The following is a 19430-nucleotide window of genomic DNA, read 5'->3' as shown; positions in this document are numbered from 1 at the left end:
CCCCCTCAATATGCCACTGTGTACACGAGCCAATTTTCCCTTAGAAAGTTCTTCACAAAGGCATCTCTGCCCTTAGTCATGTAGCTCTTGAGGCTTTGCCGTAATTAAATAAACCATATACAAAAAGGATATCATGAAATAGAATTTAATTCATATTTATTGGAGTAAAGCACATTAGGGCTATCTACGTAAAGGGTAGGATGTCTTCACAGAGGAATCAAATAGCAGACTTCACTTCAAATAATTGAAAACAATAAATTATTTTGCTGTCATTTTAGTATACTATGCATTAATAATTAAATTCTACTGAATATTGTTATAGAAAAATTTGTTGTAGCCATTCTTTTTCGAGACATCATAGTGATTGTTATTAGCATAAACAGTGTTATTCTAACTAAATACATTAAACTTGATTTTGTACATATGTAACAGTAATAATTGTACATATGTAATAGTTTTTTAATCTCATTTTATTTTGTTTTAACTATTTTAGATAAAGAAATGGAAAAAAAAACACAGTTCTTCAGAGCCTCGCTTATCACTGATAAATAAGACTGAAATTCCACCAGCATTTTCTGATTTGAAAAAGAGACTTCAAAAAATATTGAATGAAAAGCAGAATATTGATGAATATGTCAAAAAAAAGTTTGTTATTTTATATTAGGATAACTACCATAATTGTTGATTTTTTTTAATTGCATTCATTGTTAAATTTAAACAAGAATATAAGTGTTATAAAGTGTACTTTTGGATTTTTTTTAGCAAGGAGGGGGAAAGAATTTCGTAAATATGTCAAAATAAATTTCATTTTCCTTTTTCATATTGTCTGTTATTTTCCCTTCATACACTTATCTAAAAAAAATTTTTTTTTTTTTTGGGGGGGGGGTATTTTTTTTATTTATTTATTTATTTATTTATTTTTATTTTGCATCTAGTTGTAAATGCACTTCTTTCTGACAGTTACCCTTAGGCAGTACATTAAAAATAACTCATATAGGTCAAGTAAAAGCTTATAAAAGCTGGAAGGTGTAGTTCATTCAGATAATATTAAATATACTACGTACTATTTGAATACTGTATTGAGTTTTTTTTTTAAAAAAATGGTAGTTAAAGCTCCTATATCTATTATTATTTAAGACACATCTAATTTTGAGTAAATGTAGCTATTTCTGAAATAGCTTCTGTTAAGCTTAAATACATTTACAACTTATGAAATTTCATTTGTTTCCATAATTTGGTCTTTGGAAATTCATATATGCTTACTTAAAAATTATAGATGTTTTTCAAGAAATGTAATTTTTTCTAGTAAATCTCTTCTTCATTTGCATATATTTGCACAAAAATTTTAAAGATACATTTTTTAGTAAGCATTGATTAAATCATTAAAGTGATAATATATTATTTTTTCAAAGTAACATTAAAATAAAATATTTGTTTTAATTTGTTGTGTTATAAAATATCTTTACATTTTGTTTTGGAAATTTTTGAAAATTTTATCAGTTTTTTTTTAACTTTTTAGCAGAAGCAATAAAGCTTCTATGAAAAATGTTAAAGGCTAATTTTCTAATGATAAGTATTTTTCTGCATGTAATTATTTCAGAATATTCTGATAAGTTCCAGTTTTATCCCTAAAATTTTCTTCTCTCCCAAATATTCTGAATTTTTTTTTTTTTTTTTTTTAAAATTATTCTCAGAAAGTTGGCGATTGTTCTTTAAAATGTTAGGTTAAAAAACTGAATTTAATAAAATGCAGAGTAACATAATCAATGACTTTCAAATTGTCAATTTAATCAGTATAAATGTTTGTTTACCATTTTAATTGAATTTTATGTTTAGTATTTAAAGGCAGTGGCTATAATAATCATTATTTAAAATATTTAAATTCATATACTGAAAGAATTAAAATGAACTGTGTATTATTTGTGGAAAATTTCAGGTTTGAACGAAAACATGGTAGATGTCCCGACCCAGTTAGTTCTAAGTTTAAACCCGATGTAACATTTGGATCTGTAACAGAAAAATTGGAGTCAGCAATTTCTGATTATGTAGCAAGAAACCCTCATGGACTTCTTCATTATGATACTGAAGATATTTCAGGAAAGTTATCAGCTGAGAAATTTCAGGATTTGTGTTATTATCGAGCTATGAAATCTTTAGCTGAACCTGGTGAAGCAGTTGGTCTCTTAGCTGCTCAGGTAATTTTTTTAAACATATTTTCTAAAATTTAAATATTACAAAATTTATGTAGTACAGTCAAATACCGAAAATCTGCCAACTCCTGAAATCCGTGCTGCCTCTCAGAATATAAACATTCAGTTTATAGGTTCCGGAAACCACAACATTGAGTACGAAATATTGAAGAAAAAAATACTTATCCAATAAATAACGTTGTAATTACCGAATAAAAATGAGTTAAAACGGAAATACCAAATTATTGATATAAAAAATTTTAAAAAAATAAGACAAAGTAAATAAGTTTTTTCCCCTCTAATCTGCATCGAGGTAAAAAAGCAGACGATTGACTGAACTCTTTAAGCTCACAATTCATGTTGTATTTTCTGAGCTTTGTTATTTCATTTGACGAGATTGCTTAGTGCTGCCTTTTTTTATATGAATATTTTGTGAATAAATTAAGAATATTTTCAATTTCAGCCCTTTTTAATACAATGGCAGATAAGAAACGCACTCGTGACTTTACTGCTTGCAATGTTGCAAAACATAAACACGTTGCATTGACGATAACGCAAAAAGTGCAAATTCTGCAAATGATGGAAGCAGGTGCTACTCCTCGTTTTATAGCAGAATCGTATGGAATTGAGACACGATTGTGTATGATATACGGAAAAATAAAAAAAAAGCTGTTGAAAATTTACAGCAACAGTGATTCTAACACTGGAATCTGAAACGGGAAATCTTTGCATGAGGAGAAATCAGCAAACCTTGATGCTGTGTACATATAATACAATGAATAATATAATCAATTTATATATGTAACAATAATGCATATAATAAATTATTGCAATAATGTATATAATAATTTAATTAAACGTATATAATACACCTTATTCATTTTGCACTTTTAGTCCGAATATTATGCTTTATCTTTTCTGTCCTGAAATCCACAAAATCCTAAAATCCGCCCAACCTCTGGTCCCAAGCTTTGCAGATTTCTGGAATTTTACTGTATTTATTACACTTTCCTTCTGTTTCAAAAATTGTAAATAACTATTTTATATATCAAAAAGACCTGTGCATTAAAAAAAAAGTATTTTTAAAATTTGTTCACAAAATTAAATTATATTTTATTGATTCAAGAATACATATGATTTAATTTTATTGTTTATATTTTTCTTTTAGCTCTTCACTCTTAATTGTAATAAGTATTTTCATAATAACTAGCCTACCTTTGTTTGTATAATCAATAGTTTAAAAGTAATTTTCAGTTGTTTCTTACTTTATGACTCCTGTTCTGAAGATCATAGAAATATACTCATTTTTAAAGAGAAATGCCTGTAGTTTAGGGTGATATAAAATTTGAAATAATGATAACAAAATATTGTTCGTTAAGCCATGAAAAAATTATTATAAAAATTTGAAAATTCTCATGAAATAAGTAAAATAAAAGTGTGTTTGGAATTGAAAAATTAAGCTTCTCTAAGTGTAGATGTTTCAGGTACAGGACTGTACATATTTAGAATTTGGAGGCTGCCACCATCTTTCCACAATGCATCAAATTCACATAATCAAAATCGCAATAACAACCTTGTATTTAGCATACATATATTAAAACACTCAATCGATTTCGAGGGCAGCTAAAGACCACTCCTCATCAAGAGAATGAAATTGCTAGAAAGGGAAAAAAAGAAGAAAAATAAAGCATCGGCAAAGGAGTCTCGGAAACACGTGATCGTTATCAGCACTGCACGTGGTCGTAACCGGATTTTGAATCAGAGTCACACTGATTCAAATTGACACTTTGACTGAAAATGATTCACTCTGAATTGCATTTTCTTCAGCTTCTGCTCTCCCATCATTTGGCACTTTGGAATTCTTGTTGGCTTCTGAATTTTTTTCAATGAATTCCTGTTCTTCAGGTGTTGGAAGATTTCGAGCTTGATTCATTTTCTGGGAGTTTCAAAAATCTGACATCATGACTTTGTGTTACTTCACGAGTTCCAGGTCCAATAATTTTGATTTGAACATCAGACATCTGACCGTTTCAACCAGGGTACGAATGCCACATTCTGCAACTCCATTCTGTTGTGACACAATTTCACATTTTTGTATTTGACTGAGAACTGCTGTTTAATGCCTTTCTTTTCTAAGAATTCATTAAATTCCTTGCTTTTAAATTATTTCATATTATCACTGTGGGGTACTTTAGTTGCTTCCCCATGTGCTTCTCAGCCTGACATTTGTATTTTTTGAATGCTTCAAGAGATTTGGACCTTTATATAAATCATACAGAGTAATTTTCTGCAGTTTGTTATCAATGAATGTTATGAAATATTTTGCACTGCCTAAAGATGTGACTTTTCTACAAAATTCTTATAAGATCTGTCTTGACTTGTGCACCAAAGACTTGGTCATCGACTTTTCATGATGAGGAAGCTCTGCGAATTTTCAAGCGAAACATCTTGTGTTGCATTTTTGATGGGGTCCAAGTTAATGGATTGTGGAGAAGAAGATCTAATTTAGAACTCTATAAAATTTACAACCAACCTAATATTATAAAGTTCATTAAGTTACAAAGATTTAAATGAGTTGGCCGTCTGGCTAGAATGACTCAAGATCGTTGCTGCAAGAAAATCGTTCTGGCAAAGTCTGTTGGAATAGACCTCAGGCCAGACCCCTGCTAAGATGGATTGACTGTGACAAAAAAGATCTTAATATTTGAAAGGTTAGAAACTGGAAAACAGTCGCCAAAAGTAGAGATGCCTGGAGAAGGCCAGGGCTGTTGAGCAACTGAAGAAGAAGAAAGATGTGATATTTATGGGACCAAAGATATCGGTATGTACAAGTTCTAGAACTTCAATATTTACGGTGTGTGTTTCTTTTGGCAATCGTAACCTTGCTTGTTGGTACACAAGTTTTGCAAAAAAGCATTTCATTATTACGTTTTGGAATCTTTAGACCATGCACCAACTTTTTGTAATGCAATACTTTTAAGTCGGCTAGGTTTAAGTTACCACACATTTCATGCCACAGTTTCAGTTTATTGTGTTATGTATTTGCACTGCCCTTTGCAACATTTGAAACCTCGAATACATCCTGTTGATTTACAACATAGAGGCCATTTTGCTTGATTACATGTAAGGCTACATGCTTGTTTTTGTCTTCAACCCATTGTTATTTCTAAAGTAGACAGATTATTTACATTGCTTTGCCAAGTTAACTGAAATTAAGTTCATTTTATAGATTGGGAACATATAATACATTATTAATTGTGATGTGCTGCAAAATTGAATTGACCCTTGCATAAATTTCAACTTTGCCTTTCCCTTTGACATCTGAAAATTCATTATTTGTTAATTTCACTTTTAATTTCAGTTATCAGTGTGAATTTATTTCTGTCATTGCAGATGCTGTTACTCCTGAATCTAGGTACCAACTATATGTTCCTTATTCTCATGTTGTTGTATTGATAATGGTGAGAGAACAATTTGGTTTAGGAAATTCGTGATTGGGATTTTTGCTTTTGTCTACATTCTGAGGTTTTGTGGCCTTTTTTGTTACAGTTATAACCCGTGAAGGTTTTTGCATTCTTGGATTTCTTTTTTGCGTTGCCATGATGTTTATTAACTGACAATCCTGCGCTTGGCTGTTTTTCTGCGCTTTAAATTTGCAAGTTGAAGATTCTTCTAGTAATTTATCTTTTATGTGTTTAAGTCAGGCAATTTGTCATGAGCTTCTATCATGATTGTAAAACTTTCAAATTCTTCAATTAGTCTACATAATAGCAAAATAGTTAGGAATTCTTCAGAAATTTCAGATCCTATTTCTGCGAAGAAAGAAGTTGGGTAATCGTGCAGTTTTACATTTGCATTCATCTTTTTGGAGATAAGTTGCTTCATGAGGCTAACTTTAAGGCTTTTAGTAATAGGGCCTTTAGGCTGATGAATTTTGTGCATTTTCATCCATGTCTTGTATGAAAATTGACATTTTTTAATATAGACTACTTCAGATCATGTCATGCTCATAGCAATAATTGCTAAAGCTTTTTGATCTTTTGAAATCCACCTGTCAGTTTCAGCTTGGTTAGTTTCTGAAGTTTCTGGCTTGACTAACTGCCTGCTTGTGACTTCTGTAAGTTCTGACTGGATTAATTTCCTTTTCACTTGAAACTGCCATTTTTGGTTGTTACCGTTATCCAATTTCTCAATAAAGAAGTGATTTTTCTTACCTTATTTTACACCAAAAAACACAGATGTTCAAATTACTGCTTTTAAATTAAGGTTCTTGAGAGTGAAATGCAGCAGTGTAAAATATGATTCCCTACCAAAAGAATAAGTACACTTGTTGTAAGTTGAAAGCATAAGATTTGATGGGTGCTCTCCCTTGTAATAAACATAATATGTTTAGCCTGGTAAACAAGCCTGGTTTCTTGCTGGCCTGGTAAATTATTTCGGATACTGTGCTAGATTCTTGTTACAATCCAGTCTTCCACAGCTATATTCCACTGCAGATTTCCATGGCTTGAAATTGCCACATGACTCTGGAATTATTCATGGTTGTAGGCACATCAGGAGGACACACAGTCTTCACCGCCACTTAAGAGAATTTCTATTGCAGGATTAAATACTCTACCTTCTTCTGCTCAGCGTAGCAACAAAGGAGAAAATTTCCAAAATGAGAGTTTAACTACGTAGCACATTTTTGTAACCAAGATTTTTTTAAATATAGATTTTGTGCATAACAACTGACTTTAGTGAAAATTTTTAAGAGAGATTTTTAAGAAAAACAAAAGTCTAAAAATAAATCTCTATTAAATTGTGATCTACTTTGTTGAATATTAATGAAAATATTCTACGTTTACGCAAATTACATAGAACAAGGTTTCTCAGCTGGGGGGATGCAATCAGTCTTTTATTTAATTGTTAAGTATTTAATTTTAGTTTATGAATATAAAAAACAACTTTTACTCAAAGGTAAGGAAGGGAGTGAACTATCTTCTAGTATTGGTGTCAGGGGTGCATGAGGCAAAAATAAATGAGAACCCCGATGAGGGAGTTTTAGCTTCAGGGGGGAATGTGGTCATCATTTTTATTTAACTGTTAAATACTTAGCTTTAGTTTATGAATATGAAAACTACTTTTATTCACATTTTGGTATTTATTAACATTTTCTATAGTTTTTCTTGTTTAATTTTTAAAACATGTTTAAAAATATCTAAATTTAAATAAATGCATATGTATTTTTCAAGTTTTTAAAAGGGGGGATGGTCATCTAGCAGTGTTGATAGGGATGTATGGAGAAAGAAAAGGTCAAGAACCACTGGTTTGCACAGTTGTGCCATTTGCTCCAAATTCTACCTAACAGTTTATGCAGGGTCAAATTGCTGCATATTTTTAATGCCAATTTTGTGTTAAACATTAATATAAAATTGAGACTTTACTTGCTTCTGCAAATCTATTGTAGAAGCAAGATTTTAGAAAATTTTTAACCGCTTCTTTGCCATGTTTTAGATCATTTTTTGTTTTATTAAAAATTTAAGCGAAATTGCTGCATAGATTTAGTAGAGAGCAAAGCTTTTTATACTTTATTCTGGTGAATATCCACAAATATGCAAGAACTCCTTGCACTAACATTCCTACTATAAGATTAGCATTACATTTTGCAAAATTTTAAAAGTTTCAGCAGTTGCTTCTTCTTTTTCATATTAGTCAAACCTATGAATAAAAAAATTGCAAATATATTCAAAGCCTATTGTGTTAGGCATGTTTATATCTCTGCAAATAAAGCACTATATGAAGGAGAGCATGACACACTAATGGTAATTTGGAAGCAATTCGTGGAGTTTCCAACTCTTCTGATTTAGGTGGGAGATTTCCGACAATACTCTCATCAACCTGATGTGCAATATATTTCTCCAGACCTTCTCTTATTATTGAAATGTCTCATGGTTTTTATGTAGCTTGGAATAATAAATAATACAGTATTTGCACCCAAAAAGGTGCAAATACTGGGTATTCAATAATACAGTATAAAGCATTTAATTTTCTCTCTACATACATATAAAAGAAAAATGGAGTTGTTTCATAAATGAGATATAGCATGTTTCTGCTTTGTGTGTGAGAATCCAAAAACATAGTGTTCTAGTTTTTCAATGAGAATCAAATTAGCCAATGAGCACAAAGTAGGTTTGAGGTTTTCTATGTTGTTCATCTTGTCGGTGAGCAGCGCAAGTTTCACGTGCTTCCCAGAAACAGTTTTAGAAACTGTAATTTAATTGTGTAAAGGAAATGCAATATTGCAATGTGTACTTTTTGTCATTGTGATTTTTCAATTTCGCACAGTGGAAGGGACAACGTTCTTAAACATATGCATACACAAGGGCAACATGAGTCATACTGGAAAAAAAGTGTTTCTGGGGAAACAAAGGTCCAAAAAGTTACTAATGCAGAATGTCTGTTCTCTCTCTTTTTGCTAGAGCACAAATTGCCTCTGAATACTTTGATCAGTGCTTCAGGTTTTCTAGAAAAATGTTTCCTAACAGTAAAATCTCTAAGAAATACTCAGGTGTAAGAACAAAAATATCTGCAGTTTTAGAAGAAATGGGCTCAAAAAATTGATATGCAGTGCTTCAGGTTTTTTAGAAAAATGTTTCCTAACAGTAAAATCTCTAAGAAATACTCAGGTGCAAGAACAAAAATATCTGCAGTTTTAAAAGAAATGGGTTCAAGAAATTGATATGAAAAGTAAATCTTTAGTTATTGATTGCATTAACCCCTTCGAGCCACGCGCGCTTATCGCTGAGGCCGGCAGTGTCTTACGCGAGCGTCTCTCCAGGGCCGGGGGCTTTTTTGCTACTAAGCCTAAATCCATGAAATGTCCGAAGTATCAACGCATTGTTTAATAATGCTCTATAGAGTATTTAAACGGCTTATGCTTTATAAATATTTTTATATATATACTTTAATTACCTTATTTCTTGTTTAAATGCATATTTTACACATTTTATTTTAATTGCTCACCATTTTATGAATTTTAACATTATACATCTGAAAACTAAATATATTACTTATTCTCTTTTCGTATGAAAAATTTGAAAACAAGGATCTACACACAGTCCTACGTTACATTCCTTGCACTCGTAATAACTCATTTGCCGTTTTGGAGGATTTTTCCGGGAATGTGAACAAACGAAGCATCGTCGTCTCATTTTCTTATCAGTCTCTTCTGAACAAAGTTTTGGAAAATGTCTTTCAGTTAACTGAAATATTTTGCATCATTTCTGCTATTTCATGCTCTGTTAAACATTTTCGACGCTTCGACATTGCAATGGTAAAAACAAAGAATTCACGTCTAACAAGATCTAATTATTTTCTAAAAACTGAACTGCAAACCGAAATACCCAACGCTTTAGAGCAAATAAAACTTCTCTACTTACAGTAAACAACTACCACGTGCGAATAAAGTGCGATTTAAAGAGACGTCATAAATCACAGCATTCGAAAACATTTATTTCCCCGTTTGTTTATATAATCAAAACACGTGTATGTGAGTCATGCTTTTCTCATTTTGAGTAGAAGGTCTAATTTACATGTATCTGAAACCATATGGACATACAGTGCCATCTTGTGGCAGAAATTATAGTTTGAAAAACGTTCCAAAGTACTGGCACAAATACGTGACAGTCGGTAGAGAATGGAACAATCCTCTGGCACGCCTGCATGTCGGCCGGTAGGTAAGTGCGTTCGTTGCTGGCACGTATACGTGACAGTTGGCGCGAAGGGGCTAAAACAGTCCCATTCTGCCTTTTTATGGATGGAGGCAATAATACCGTTGCAAAACTGTATCCATTTTTTTTTTTTTTTTTTTTTTTTTTTTTTTTTTTTTTTATCTAGTCGTCTTAAATTGATTTTAGTTTACTTTCTGTCCCCATTTCAAAAGGAGATTCGACAGAGTTTAATGTCTATCACAGTTAATTATAGCACTTTAAAAGTGCAGTTCTTCAGGATAATTGCTTAGCATTTAGTGCTAGCAATGCACCAGGAATGGTAAGCTTGAAGACTGGATGACTTGTGTTCCAGTCATCTTTTAAAAAAAAAGTAAATTCATATGTTCAAATTATGAAAGGAACCTGTCATCTCTTAAATTTAGGAGTTGAAAGAGGATCAGCTTTGCCAATAAGTGTATATGAACACGTTGATATTTATTATTATCTTGGAAAGATTGTTACCCACTTATTAAATAGCAGTAGATATCTTTTCACTTAGCATTTGTTTCATTTTCCCCTTTTAATCACAATAATATTTAGGTTTATATAAATTAAACATACTTAATCTGAACTGTATGTAAACTATTTTTTCCGTAGTTAACTTTTCCCGTAGTTTCCGTAGTAAAATGCGGTTTTGCCATTCATACAGTGTGTTAATGGCATAACCCCTGCATTTGGCAAGGGTTTACTCTATTGCATAAATGATTCAGTTTAATAAAATCTTACAGTAAGCCATAAATAGGACCTCTGTTAATAGGAAAAGTTACTTCAACAAGAAATTAATTTACCAAAGTTTATTATCAAATATATGACTTCATGTCAATGTGGATAAATCTGTGAATTTGCTTAAATTGAGTAAAAAACTGTAATTTCAGAGAAATAATGAATATTAATATGCTGTGGAATAATTTAAAAAATTGAATTTATGAAACGCACAGACATTTGATCTTTATTTTGAAAATCGTCATGTACTAGTAAAAATTATACCTTCAAAGGGAAACTGACTGTTTATTAATTAAACTAAACTATGGAATTTATTTATTGATAGTCATATTATGGTTGATAAATACCCTCTTCGTCTCCTCCTCTGTTACACCAAAATGAGAGCTTGTAAAACTTTTTAATTTTATTTTCATATTGAGCACCTCCAAATTAGTAAAAATTGGGTGCTTTCACTCGTGTAGCAAAATACATGTAAAATGATGTTATTGAACTTTTGCTGAAGTTACAATTTTATATCTAACTTTTCTTTCTTTATAGTCTATTGGGGAGCCATCTACTCAAATGACACTGAATACTTTCCATTTTGCTGGAAAAGGTGAGATGAACGTTACCTTGGGTATTCCTCGTATCCGTGAAATTTTGATGACTGCAAGTGCAAATATTGCTACTCCAACTATGGATTTGCCTCTTCTTGATAAACCGGGGATTGAAGAAGAAGCTGAAAAGCTAAGGCTTCAACTAGCTCCTGTTTCTTTGAAAGAAGTATGTAATAGTCTTTCTATCTACTATTATTATTAGATTATTCATAAAATCTTAAAATTAAAAATTGTTGAAAAATTCCTGTAATTGTCATGAGACTCCTACAACACATTTTTTGCTTTGCTGTACATTTCATGTTAATGATGAATGTTATGTGTTCTCATATTTTATCACATAAACCCTCATTTTCATGCTAGCAGTAATATATAACTTAGGACGGTACTAAGTATAGGTAAGCTATATATTGTTGTGAGATTCATCGTATTTAATAAATATTAACTTTAGTTTAGGTGAATTATTTGCAAGATCATGTTACTATAAAGGGTTATATTATTATGAGGGTTAATAAATGTAATCCGTGCAGCAAACTTTTATTATATCATTTTTATATTTATATGTTGCAATTATCCAGAATGATTGATTTCAAGGGCTTTAATGTTAATTTAAATCTTTTAATTTGGCTTTCAGCTTTGTTTCGTCATAACTTGTAAACTTAATTTGTATAATAATATCAGATATTTGGAAATAATCTGTATAATTTTAAATAATCCTTCGCCTATTTGCAAGCTCAAAAACAACTGTTAAAAGCAAAAATATTATTGTAATTTAATGTTAATGAAATAAAAGTTATGGTCTCATGATAGTGATGAAGGAAGACTATTTGTCTGTGTTTTTTTCATGTTGTATATATCGTAGTTGAATATGGGTGAGAGATGGTAAAATAGTTTAATGTGGTGAAAAATAGGTGCAGGTTGCTTTTTTAATGTGTGAATCAGACTATTCATCTCAAGAATTGTTTTTTAATGAAATAAAATGTTAAATCATTATTAGAACTGCCTCTGACTGTTAATTATGCATTCTACATGGCTGTTCCATCTACAATATCGGCCATGATTGAAATGTTTGTGTGCTTTTTCATCTTAAATTATTCCACATATGGAGGTCACTCTGAAATTTTTTATATTTGGACAGACAATAAGTGGCAGAAATAAAATTAACAGTTAGGTTTGAAAATATAAACTATTTCACCTTAGCAGACTATTTTTTATTGGCCGATTGCAAGTAGTTTAGCATAGAATAAATTTTAGACAGAAGGAAAAAAGTGTTGATGCGAGAACATTATTGTGCTATGATTTTCTGTGAAATTTTCTTAAGGATAAAGAACACACAGGAAGGCCATTGTCAGCAATAATCCCGGGTAATGTGTCTGCACACGTAAAATGTTAATCGATGATAGTCGCTACACCTATACAAATTATACAGAAGGAATTTCACTTTGGATCCACCACCATACATAAAATTATTCATGAAGAATTGCATATGAAATGTGTCAGAATAAGTAAAGAAACCCTTATACTACTTAAAAATGGTGGCCACTGCATTATTTCTGAAATCATAACTGATAATTAAATGTGCATACCATTTTTTTATGTTCATATGTGATATATATGTTCATATGTGATGATGTTTGATTAAATTAACTAATTGTTTTGAAGCATCCATCTGTATTATGAATAAAAAGTGCTTTAACTTTGTTATAACACATTATACAGTATTCTGAAATCTAGTGAATGCATCCATTCATATCAGAAAAGATAAGTATTAGTTAAATCAGAGGGTAAAGGTGTCCATAACATATAATTTAATTAGCAATCGTACATTGTGTGAACAAATAAAATATAGCAAAACCCAGCTAATAGTCCAGTATAGGTTTGAGTAAAACTAAACTGTTTAAAGAACAGTCTTGTTTGAATAAGTAATAATATTTAAATATTTATTTAGTTAAAAAAAAGTAGATTTTACAGAATCTGGTTACAGCTTTAGCAGGTGGCAGGACTAGCAAATAGAAAACCAGTAACGTATCTTTTACTTTGGTTTTTATATATAGGGCAAACAAGTGGGTCCCAGCCCAAAGAGTATTTTTTCACATTCAAAATTATTACATGCAACACAAATGCTGAAAATACACAGTCCAGTCACATTAATGTGACCATCTGTCAAAAGCCAGAATAACCACCTTTCGCAGAGCGGACTGCTGCGAGACGTGCAGGAAGAGAGTCACATAGGTCCCTGAAGGTGTTCTCTGGGATGTTGAGCCATGCCGACTCTAATGCCGTGACCAGCTGCGCTAGATTACGCGGTTGAGGATCCATGGCGCGAACAACTCGATCGAGATGGTCCCACAGATGCTCGATTGGGTTTAAGTCAGGTGAGTTTGCTGGCCAGGGGAGGACGGTAAACTCATCCTGGTGCTCTTCAAACCACGCACGTACACTGGCAGCTGTATGGCACCTCGCATTGTCCTGCTGGAAGATGCCATCATCCTGAGGAAAAACAATGCGCATGTAGGGGTGAACATGGTCCGCAAGGACAGATGCGTACTTGTATTGATCCATTGTGCCTTCCACAATGATCAGTGAACCTAGAGAATGCCAGGAAAACATTCCCCAGACCATAATGCTCCCGCCTCCAGCTTGGACCGTTCCGGCAATGGTTGCAGGGTGGTTCCTTTCAGAGGTTTCACGCCTTATACGCCAACGTCCATCTGTCCGATGGAGCATAAAACGCGATTCATCCGAAAACGCAACCTGTCGCCACTCAGTGGACGTCCAGCTGCTGTACTGGCGTGCAAATTCTAGCCTTCGCCGTCGATGAACAGCAGTCAGCATAGGTGCACGAACCAGGCATCTACTTCGGAGGCTTAGACGCAGCAATGTTCGCTGAATAGTACTTTGGGAGACACTTTTGGTAGCCCCTTGGTTCATTTTGGTGGTCAGTTGCTCAACGGTAGCCCGTCTATCTGCCCGAACGCATCTCCGCAACCGTCATTCGCCTCTGTCATCTATGGCCCGTGGTGCACCACATTTGCCACGTCGCTGATTTTGGACAGTCCCATTTTGCCATGCATGGTACACTTTTACCACGGCGGCACGCGAACAGTTCACAAACTCAGCCGTTTCGGAAATGCTTCCACCCTTGGCCCGAAAGCCAATGATCATGCCCTTTTGGAAGTCGGATAAATCGCTTCGTTTCTGCATTACGCCAACGATTGAAATGTTTTCCGAAGCCCTCACACACCCTTTATATACGCTCAACTGCACTGTGCTGCCACCTGCCTTCTGTGATTGGTTATTTAACTCTGACATGGAAAGTACGTGGTGGTCACATTAATGTGACTGGACTGTGTATAAGGCATACGATTAATATCTAGTGAGAAACTATATAGACCAGTTGACACTGTAGATAAAATAGTGAGGAAATTTCGACAAGCATATTTTCAACACAAATACTCAGTTAGAAGAATAAGCAGAAGTAGTTTTCTGTAGTGAAATTTTAAAACTGGATGGTCACCAAAATAATTTAAATATGATCAAGATTATTTTTTTAACATAATTTTCTACAACCAAGTATTATTTCAGGAATTTCATATGTTAGTCGCTACAAAGCAGAATTATATACAAAGGCCATTTTCAAATATAAATTTTCATTTTAAAACCAGTTACACTGGGTGATGATTCAGAAATTTCAGTATTCATTTAACTATTCACTAATTTTACCAAAAGTTACTAATGTAAGTGTGTCCAAATTCTGAAGCTCCCTTCAAGACCTCCATGGCTGCCTAAGTGGACCAAATCTGTGAAAATAAAGGTTTTCCCTTCCTTCTGGTGGATCTTTGGACAGCGTGGTTCTTCTAGCCTATCTGGTCGCAAAGGCCGTTACATTTTTCAGCGTTCCTCACAAAATTAAAGACAGCACCTTCTCTTTCCTTTATCATCTTCAAATAACTCACCGTCGCTGTTCTTCTGATTGACGAGGAACTTTTCCCCATTCTCATCCTACAAACCTAAGAGGGTTGCCAACTACCAGCAACATTTAGTGGTGCCTCTTTTGGAAGCATTGACAGGGCATCTACAAGAAGGTGGCAAAAAATTGCTTCTTCTTCCTACTTCACACTCCAAGGACTCAAGGACAAAATCAACAACCCGGACAACTCCTCCAGTCATATAGGCATCCGACTTTCTATGCTTTTCTGAAAACATGTTCCTTTATTTACCCTCATCGCCAGCCTTCAATTAGTAGGGATACATGCTGGAAACCCGAATTTTTGCCTCCAATGTTGCCAGATAAAGAAAGGTTTCCCATGGCATCAAATAGTATATGGCCATTTTAAAGACTCGTGGAATTTTAAATCAAGCATTGGACACTTTTATATTAATTTTGAGTATAAAGCACACATGAATTTCGGATGCAAATTCTTGAAGGAAAAAGTGTGTCTTATGGTCCGTAAAATATGACTGTCCATAATAAAGATTGATTAACATTTCTGGTTCAAAGTTATGTTATTTTTCATTTAGTTAATTTCATTGTATAATGAATAGCTTAAAATACAACATCATATTCAAATATTTTGTTTACAAATATATTTTCACTATTAATATTTAGGAACGATTAGCTGCTCATAGAAGACATCAGTGTACCATATTTTATTGCTTAAACAAAAAATCGTTTTATTTTAATTTTGTTCTTTTGTGTTTTAAAATTCTTCTTGCATTTATTTTAGATTCTTGAAGCTATTAAAGTGAAGGAATATATTTCTGTATCTACAAATGTGTAAGTTTTCTTTTCATAAACTAAATCAATAGTGTATTATAAACAAGAATAAATTAATAATACTGCATGGGATCCATTCCTTTACTGTATACTTACATTCACACAATTTCCTCTTTCTTTTTCAGATCAAGTATAAGAAGTTACATTGTAAAATTTAAATTCTTAAAGTATTCAGAATATAAGGGATACATAAATACATCACCATCAAAAATTCTACACTACATGGAACATGTATTTATAAAGAAAATCTTAGAAGTTCTTAAGAAGAAAATGAAACAGTCTTCATCTTTAGAGTAAGTGTATTTTTATGTTTCTGATAGTTTGGTAACTATGAAGAAAGCCACTTTTTTAAATCTTGATTTGCAGGTATAAATTAGAGTTTAGCATCTCTGCTAAAATAACAATTTATTCCTTGTAAAATGTGTTGAAAGATTTTTTTTTAAATATATTAAAATTGCTGGTGTTTTTAATCCTTGTAAGATATGCTCTAAAAGAACGGAAATTTTTTAATAGATGTTCTGAAACCTAAAACAGTTTTTATGCAACTAACTTTAACATACTAAAATGCTAAGTACTTAGTTGAATGAAATTTAAGATGAAAATCCAGGCTTCATTGTCAAAGAACAATTCTAGTTTCTCAGATCATACGAATGCTTAGGGATTTTGATTCAGCGTGAGAATTTTTATGATTAGTGTCTGGATTATAATTTCTAGAGAAGACTTTAATCTTTCTGTTGTGGGTAAAACTGGAATTGCTGTGCTCTGAGGAAAAGTTGGAAAATTTAGATTGAAAATGCCTAATTTCTTTAATTGCTACAGGGATTTCCCCCCACACCCCGTATCATTGGCTCCCCAAAATTAAGTGTTGCAAAATGCCTATATAGGGCACTCTACCTTCCCTATGCCTCTGAGTTACAATTAGAATTTTCATTGTAACCAAATGTATTAAAGGCCTGTAAGGGAGTTGGCAGCCCTAATAATTTACCACCAAGAGAGCATTTATGCTCTATTCCAGTAACCTCAACTTGTGAATAAATTAATTGTTGTTGTGCTTTTAGAATGGGACCTTTATCATCTATTGTTTTAAATCTGAACCACTGAACAAATTGTTTTTATTGACTTCGAGGATAGTTACTTTGTTGGATTTGTTTTTACTGAGTGCTTGCTTTCCTTTTCTTTTTTTTTGTAAAAAATATATATGTTCCTGAAATTGTTTCTTTTTGAAATTCGGCATATGCAAAAATGTACTAAAAATAATTTTTTAGGTTTATTTGTATTATTTACAATGCATTAGATTTGCTAAGAACTTTTATCTAAATTAGAAGAATCTAATATCAGCTTGAAGAATACTTACAATACTAGAAGTATTCTTCAACTAAGAATAGTAATCCTTCTAAATACTAGAAGATTTTACATTGTAAGTAAATTATATATTCTGAGAGTCTTCATTAAATTTTTATTTTCATTTTCTCTTAATGTTCTATAGTTTTGTTGGTTTTATGAAAGATAATATAAAAAAAGTAGAGCCAAATGAGGATGAGTCAGAAGACGTTCCTCAAGCTGATGACCCAACACAATTAAATGAAGTAGAAAGCTCTGAAGAAAGTGAAGATGAAGGAGACACCATTTCAGCTAAATCTAAGTTGCATCATAAGCAAGAACAAGAGTATGAAGATCCAGAAGATGAAGAAATGCTTCCTGAATCTAGTAAATATAAACATCAGTGCATTTTTTATAATTGCTAAATGTAATTTTTTTTTAATGTGTGTGTGTAGAATGCTTAAACCCTTTTTTTTAAAAAAAAGTATTGATAGAATGCTTAACATATTTTGTTATACAGATTCAGAAACTTCTGATATAGAAACAGAAATCAGTATAAAGAAAGAGGTTAGGAGCTCTGATGAAGGAGAAAATGCTGCAGCAAATCCTCATGAGTTTAAAAAAACTCCCAAAATGACTGTCAGTGAAAATGATAAAGCTTTACGTGTTAATGTAAGCAGCTTTGTATTTATTTATTTGTCTGTGTGTGTATTTTAAATGCCTTTATATTAATTTGTAATATATCCGTATGAAATTTATATTTTGTTCGGCTTTCTTTTGGCGAAGCAGAGTAATTAAGTAGAAGTAACAATTCTGATAGTTTATTTAACTGTCAAAATTTTCATCACTTTTTTAAATGCATATGAAACAATTATAAAAATTTATTTTATTGAATTTTTCTTATTTATAATCATTGTATTTTTTTATGGGGAAGTTAATTTTGCTTGCCAGTTAGAAATTTAATCAAATAAGTAATACAGTGGAAAACCTTGGTTTATTACAAGGTGTGGCTATTAATTTTCAGGACTGCTCTAATTATCAGGCTGTATAAGTTGTGGAAACAATTTTTAAAGTCCTCTTTTGGAAGGCTCTTCAATGTCGACGTCATTCTTGAAGTCTTCAACATTCACAGAGCGTGTTCCTTTGATCACAGTTTTGAGTTTGGGAAACAAAAAGAAGTCTGCAGGGACCAAGTAAAGAGAGTATGATCGAACATTCCCAAACTCAAAACTGTGATCAAAGGAACATGCTCTGTGGATGCTGAAGACCAAGAAGAACGTAACGTCGACATTGAAGAGCCTTCCGAAAGAGGACTTTAAAAGTTGTTTCCACAACTTATACAGCCGAGCACAGAAGTGTGTTATGGAAGATGGGGATTACTTCAAAACATATTAAAAGGTTATGTTTTTCACATCATCTGTTCTGGTGTTATTAGAGCAGTCCTGGAAATTAATAGCAACACCTTGTAGTTTTTGAGTTTTATTTATTTTATTCTTATTCATAATTTATTTTTTAAATACTTGAAGTATTTTGTGGAAAGTATCCACACATAAAAAAAATCAATGTACATATTTAGCTTTTAACCTAAAGAAAACCTTTAATTGGTTATTTTTATAGCATCTTAACTAGTTTTTTTCATCACTGTCATTAGTATATGATGCCACATGTAAATTTTCTCTGCCTGTTTTAAGCAAATTTTTAAGTCTCGACTTGTGACACTAAGTATAGGGGGTCATAAGAAATTCCGTGATATATGAACCCTTAGTGGCCTATTCACTCAACCAATTAAAATGAAATTTCAGATTTTGTTATTTTAAAGTATGCACTCAAGATTCTGATGATTTGAAATAATAGAGCTCTCATGGTTATGGTTGCAGTGAAATCATTTCAAAATTTTCGAATGACAACTATTTTTTTTTTCCTGCATAAATTGATCAGTGCGTTTTAAAACCATAAATGGCATTGAAACAGTATGCATGTGATGAAAATAGCCAGAAAAAAACATTTGCCAAGAAGTGCATTGTAAAGGATTATTGGCAACACAGAGGAGTTGCATGATGCACTTTGCATAATTCAC

General features: G+C 32.2%; 1 protein-coding gene across 1 annotated transcript in view; it reads left to right on the top strand.

The window, feature by feature from the left end:
* The window catches only part of Polr1A (RNA polymerase I subunit RpI1), a 150626-nt gene that overhangs the window by 116806 nt on the left and 14390 nt on the right, over window positions 1–19430 (top strand). The window contains exons 21-27 of the mRNA XM_085827699.1: window positions 494–645; window positions 1937–2195; window positions 11201–11425; window positions 15984–16033; window positions 16159–16326; window positions 17520–17740; window positions 17874–18025. Coding sequence (XP_085683825.1) covers window positions 494–645; window positions 1937–2195; window positions 11201–11425; window positions 15984–16033; window positions 16159–16326; window positions 17520–17740; window positions 17874–18025 — 1227 coding nt within the window. The remainder of the gene's footprint in view (window positions 1–493; window positions 646–1936; window positions 2196–11200; window positions 11426–15983; window positions 16034–16158; window positions 16327–17519; window positions 17741–17873; window positions 18026–19430) is intronic.

This window comes from Stegodyphus dumicola, chromosome 12 (genome assembly GCF_044657685.1).
Source record: "Stegodyphus dumicola isolate Sdum_Otavi_A_Nest chromosome 12, ASM4465768v1".
Taxonomy (NCBI): Eukaryota; Metazoa; Arthropoda; class Arachnida; order Araneae; family Eresidae; genus Stegodyphus; species Stegodyphus dumicola.
Note: the sequence above shows the minus strand (reverse complement) of the source record. Positions and strands in the feature narration are given on the sequence as shown.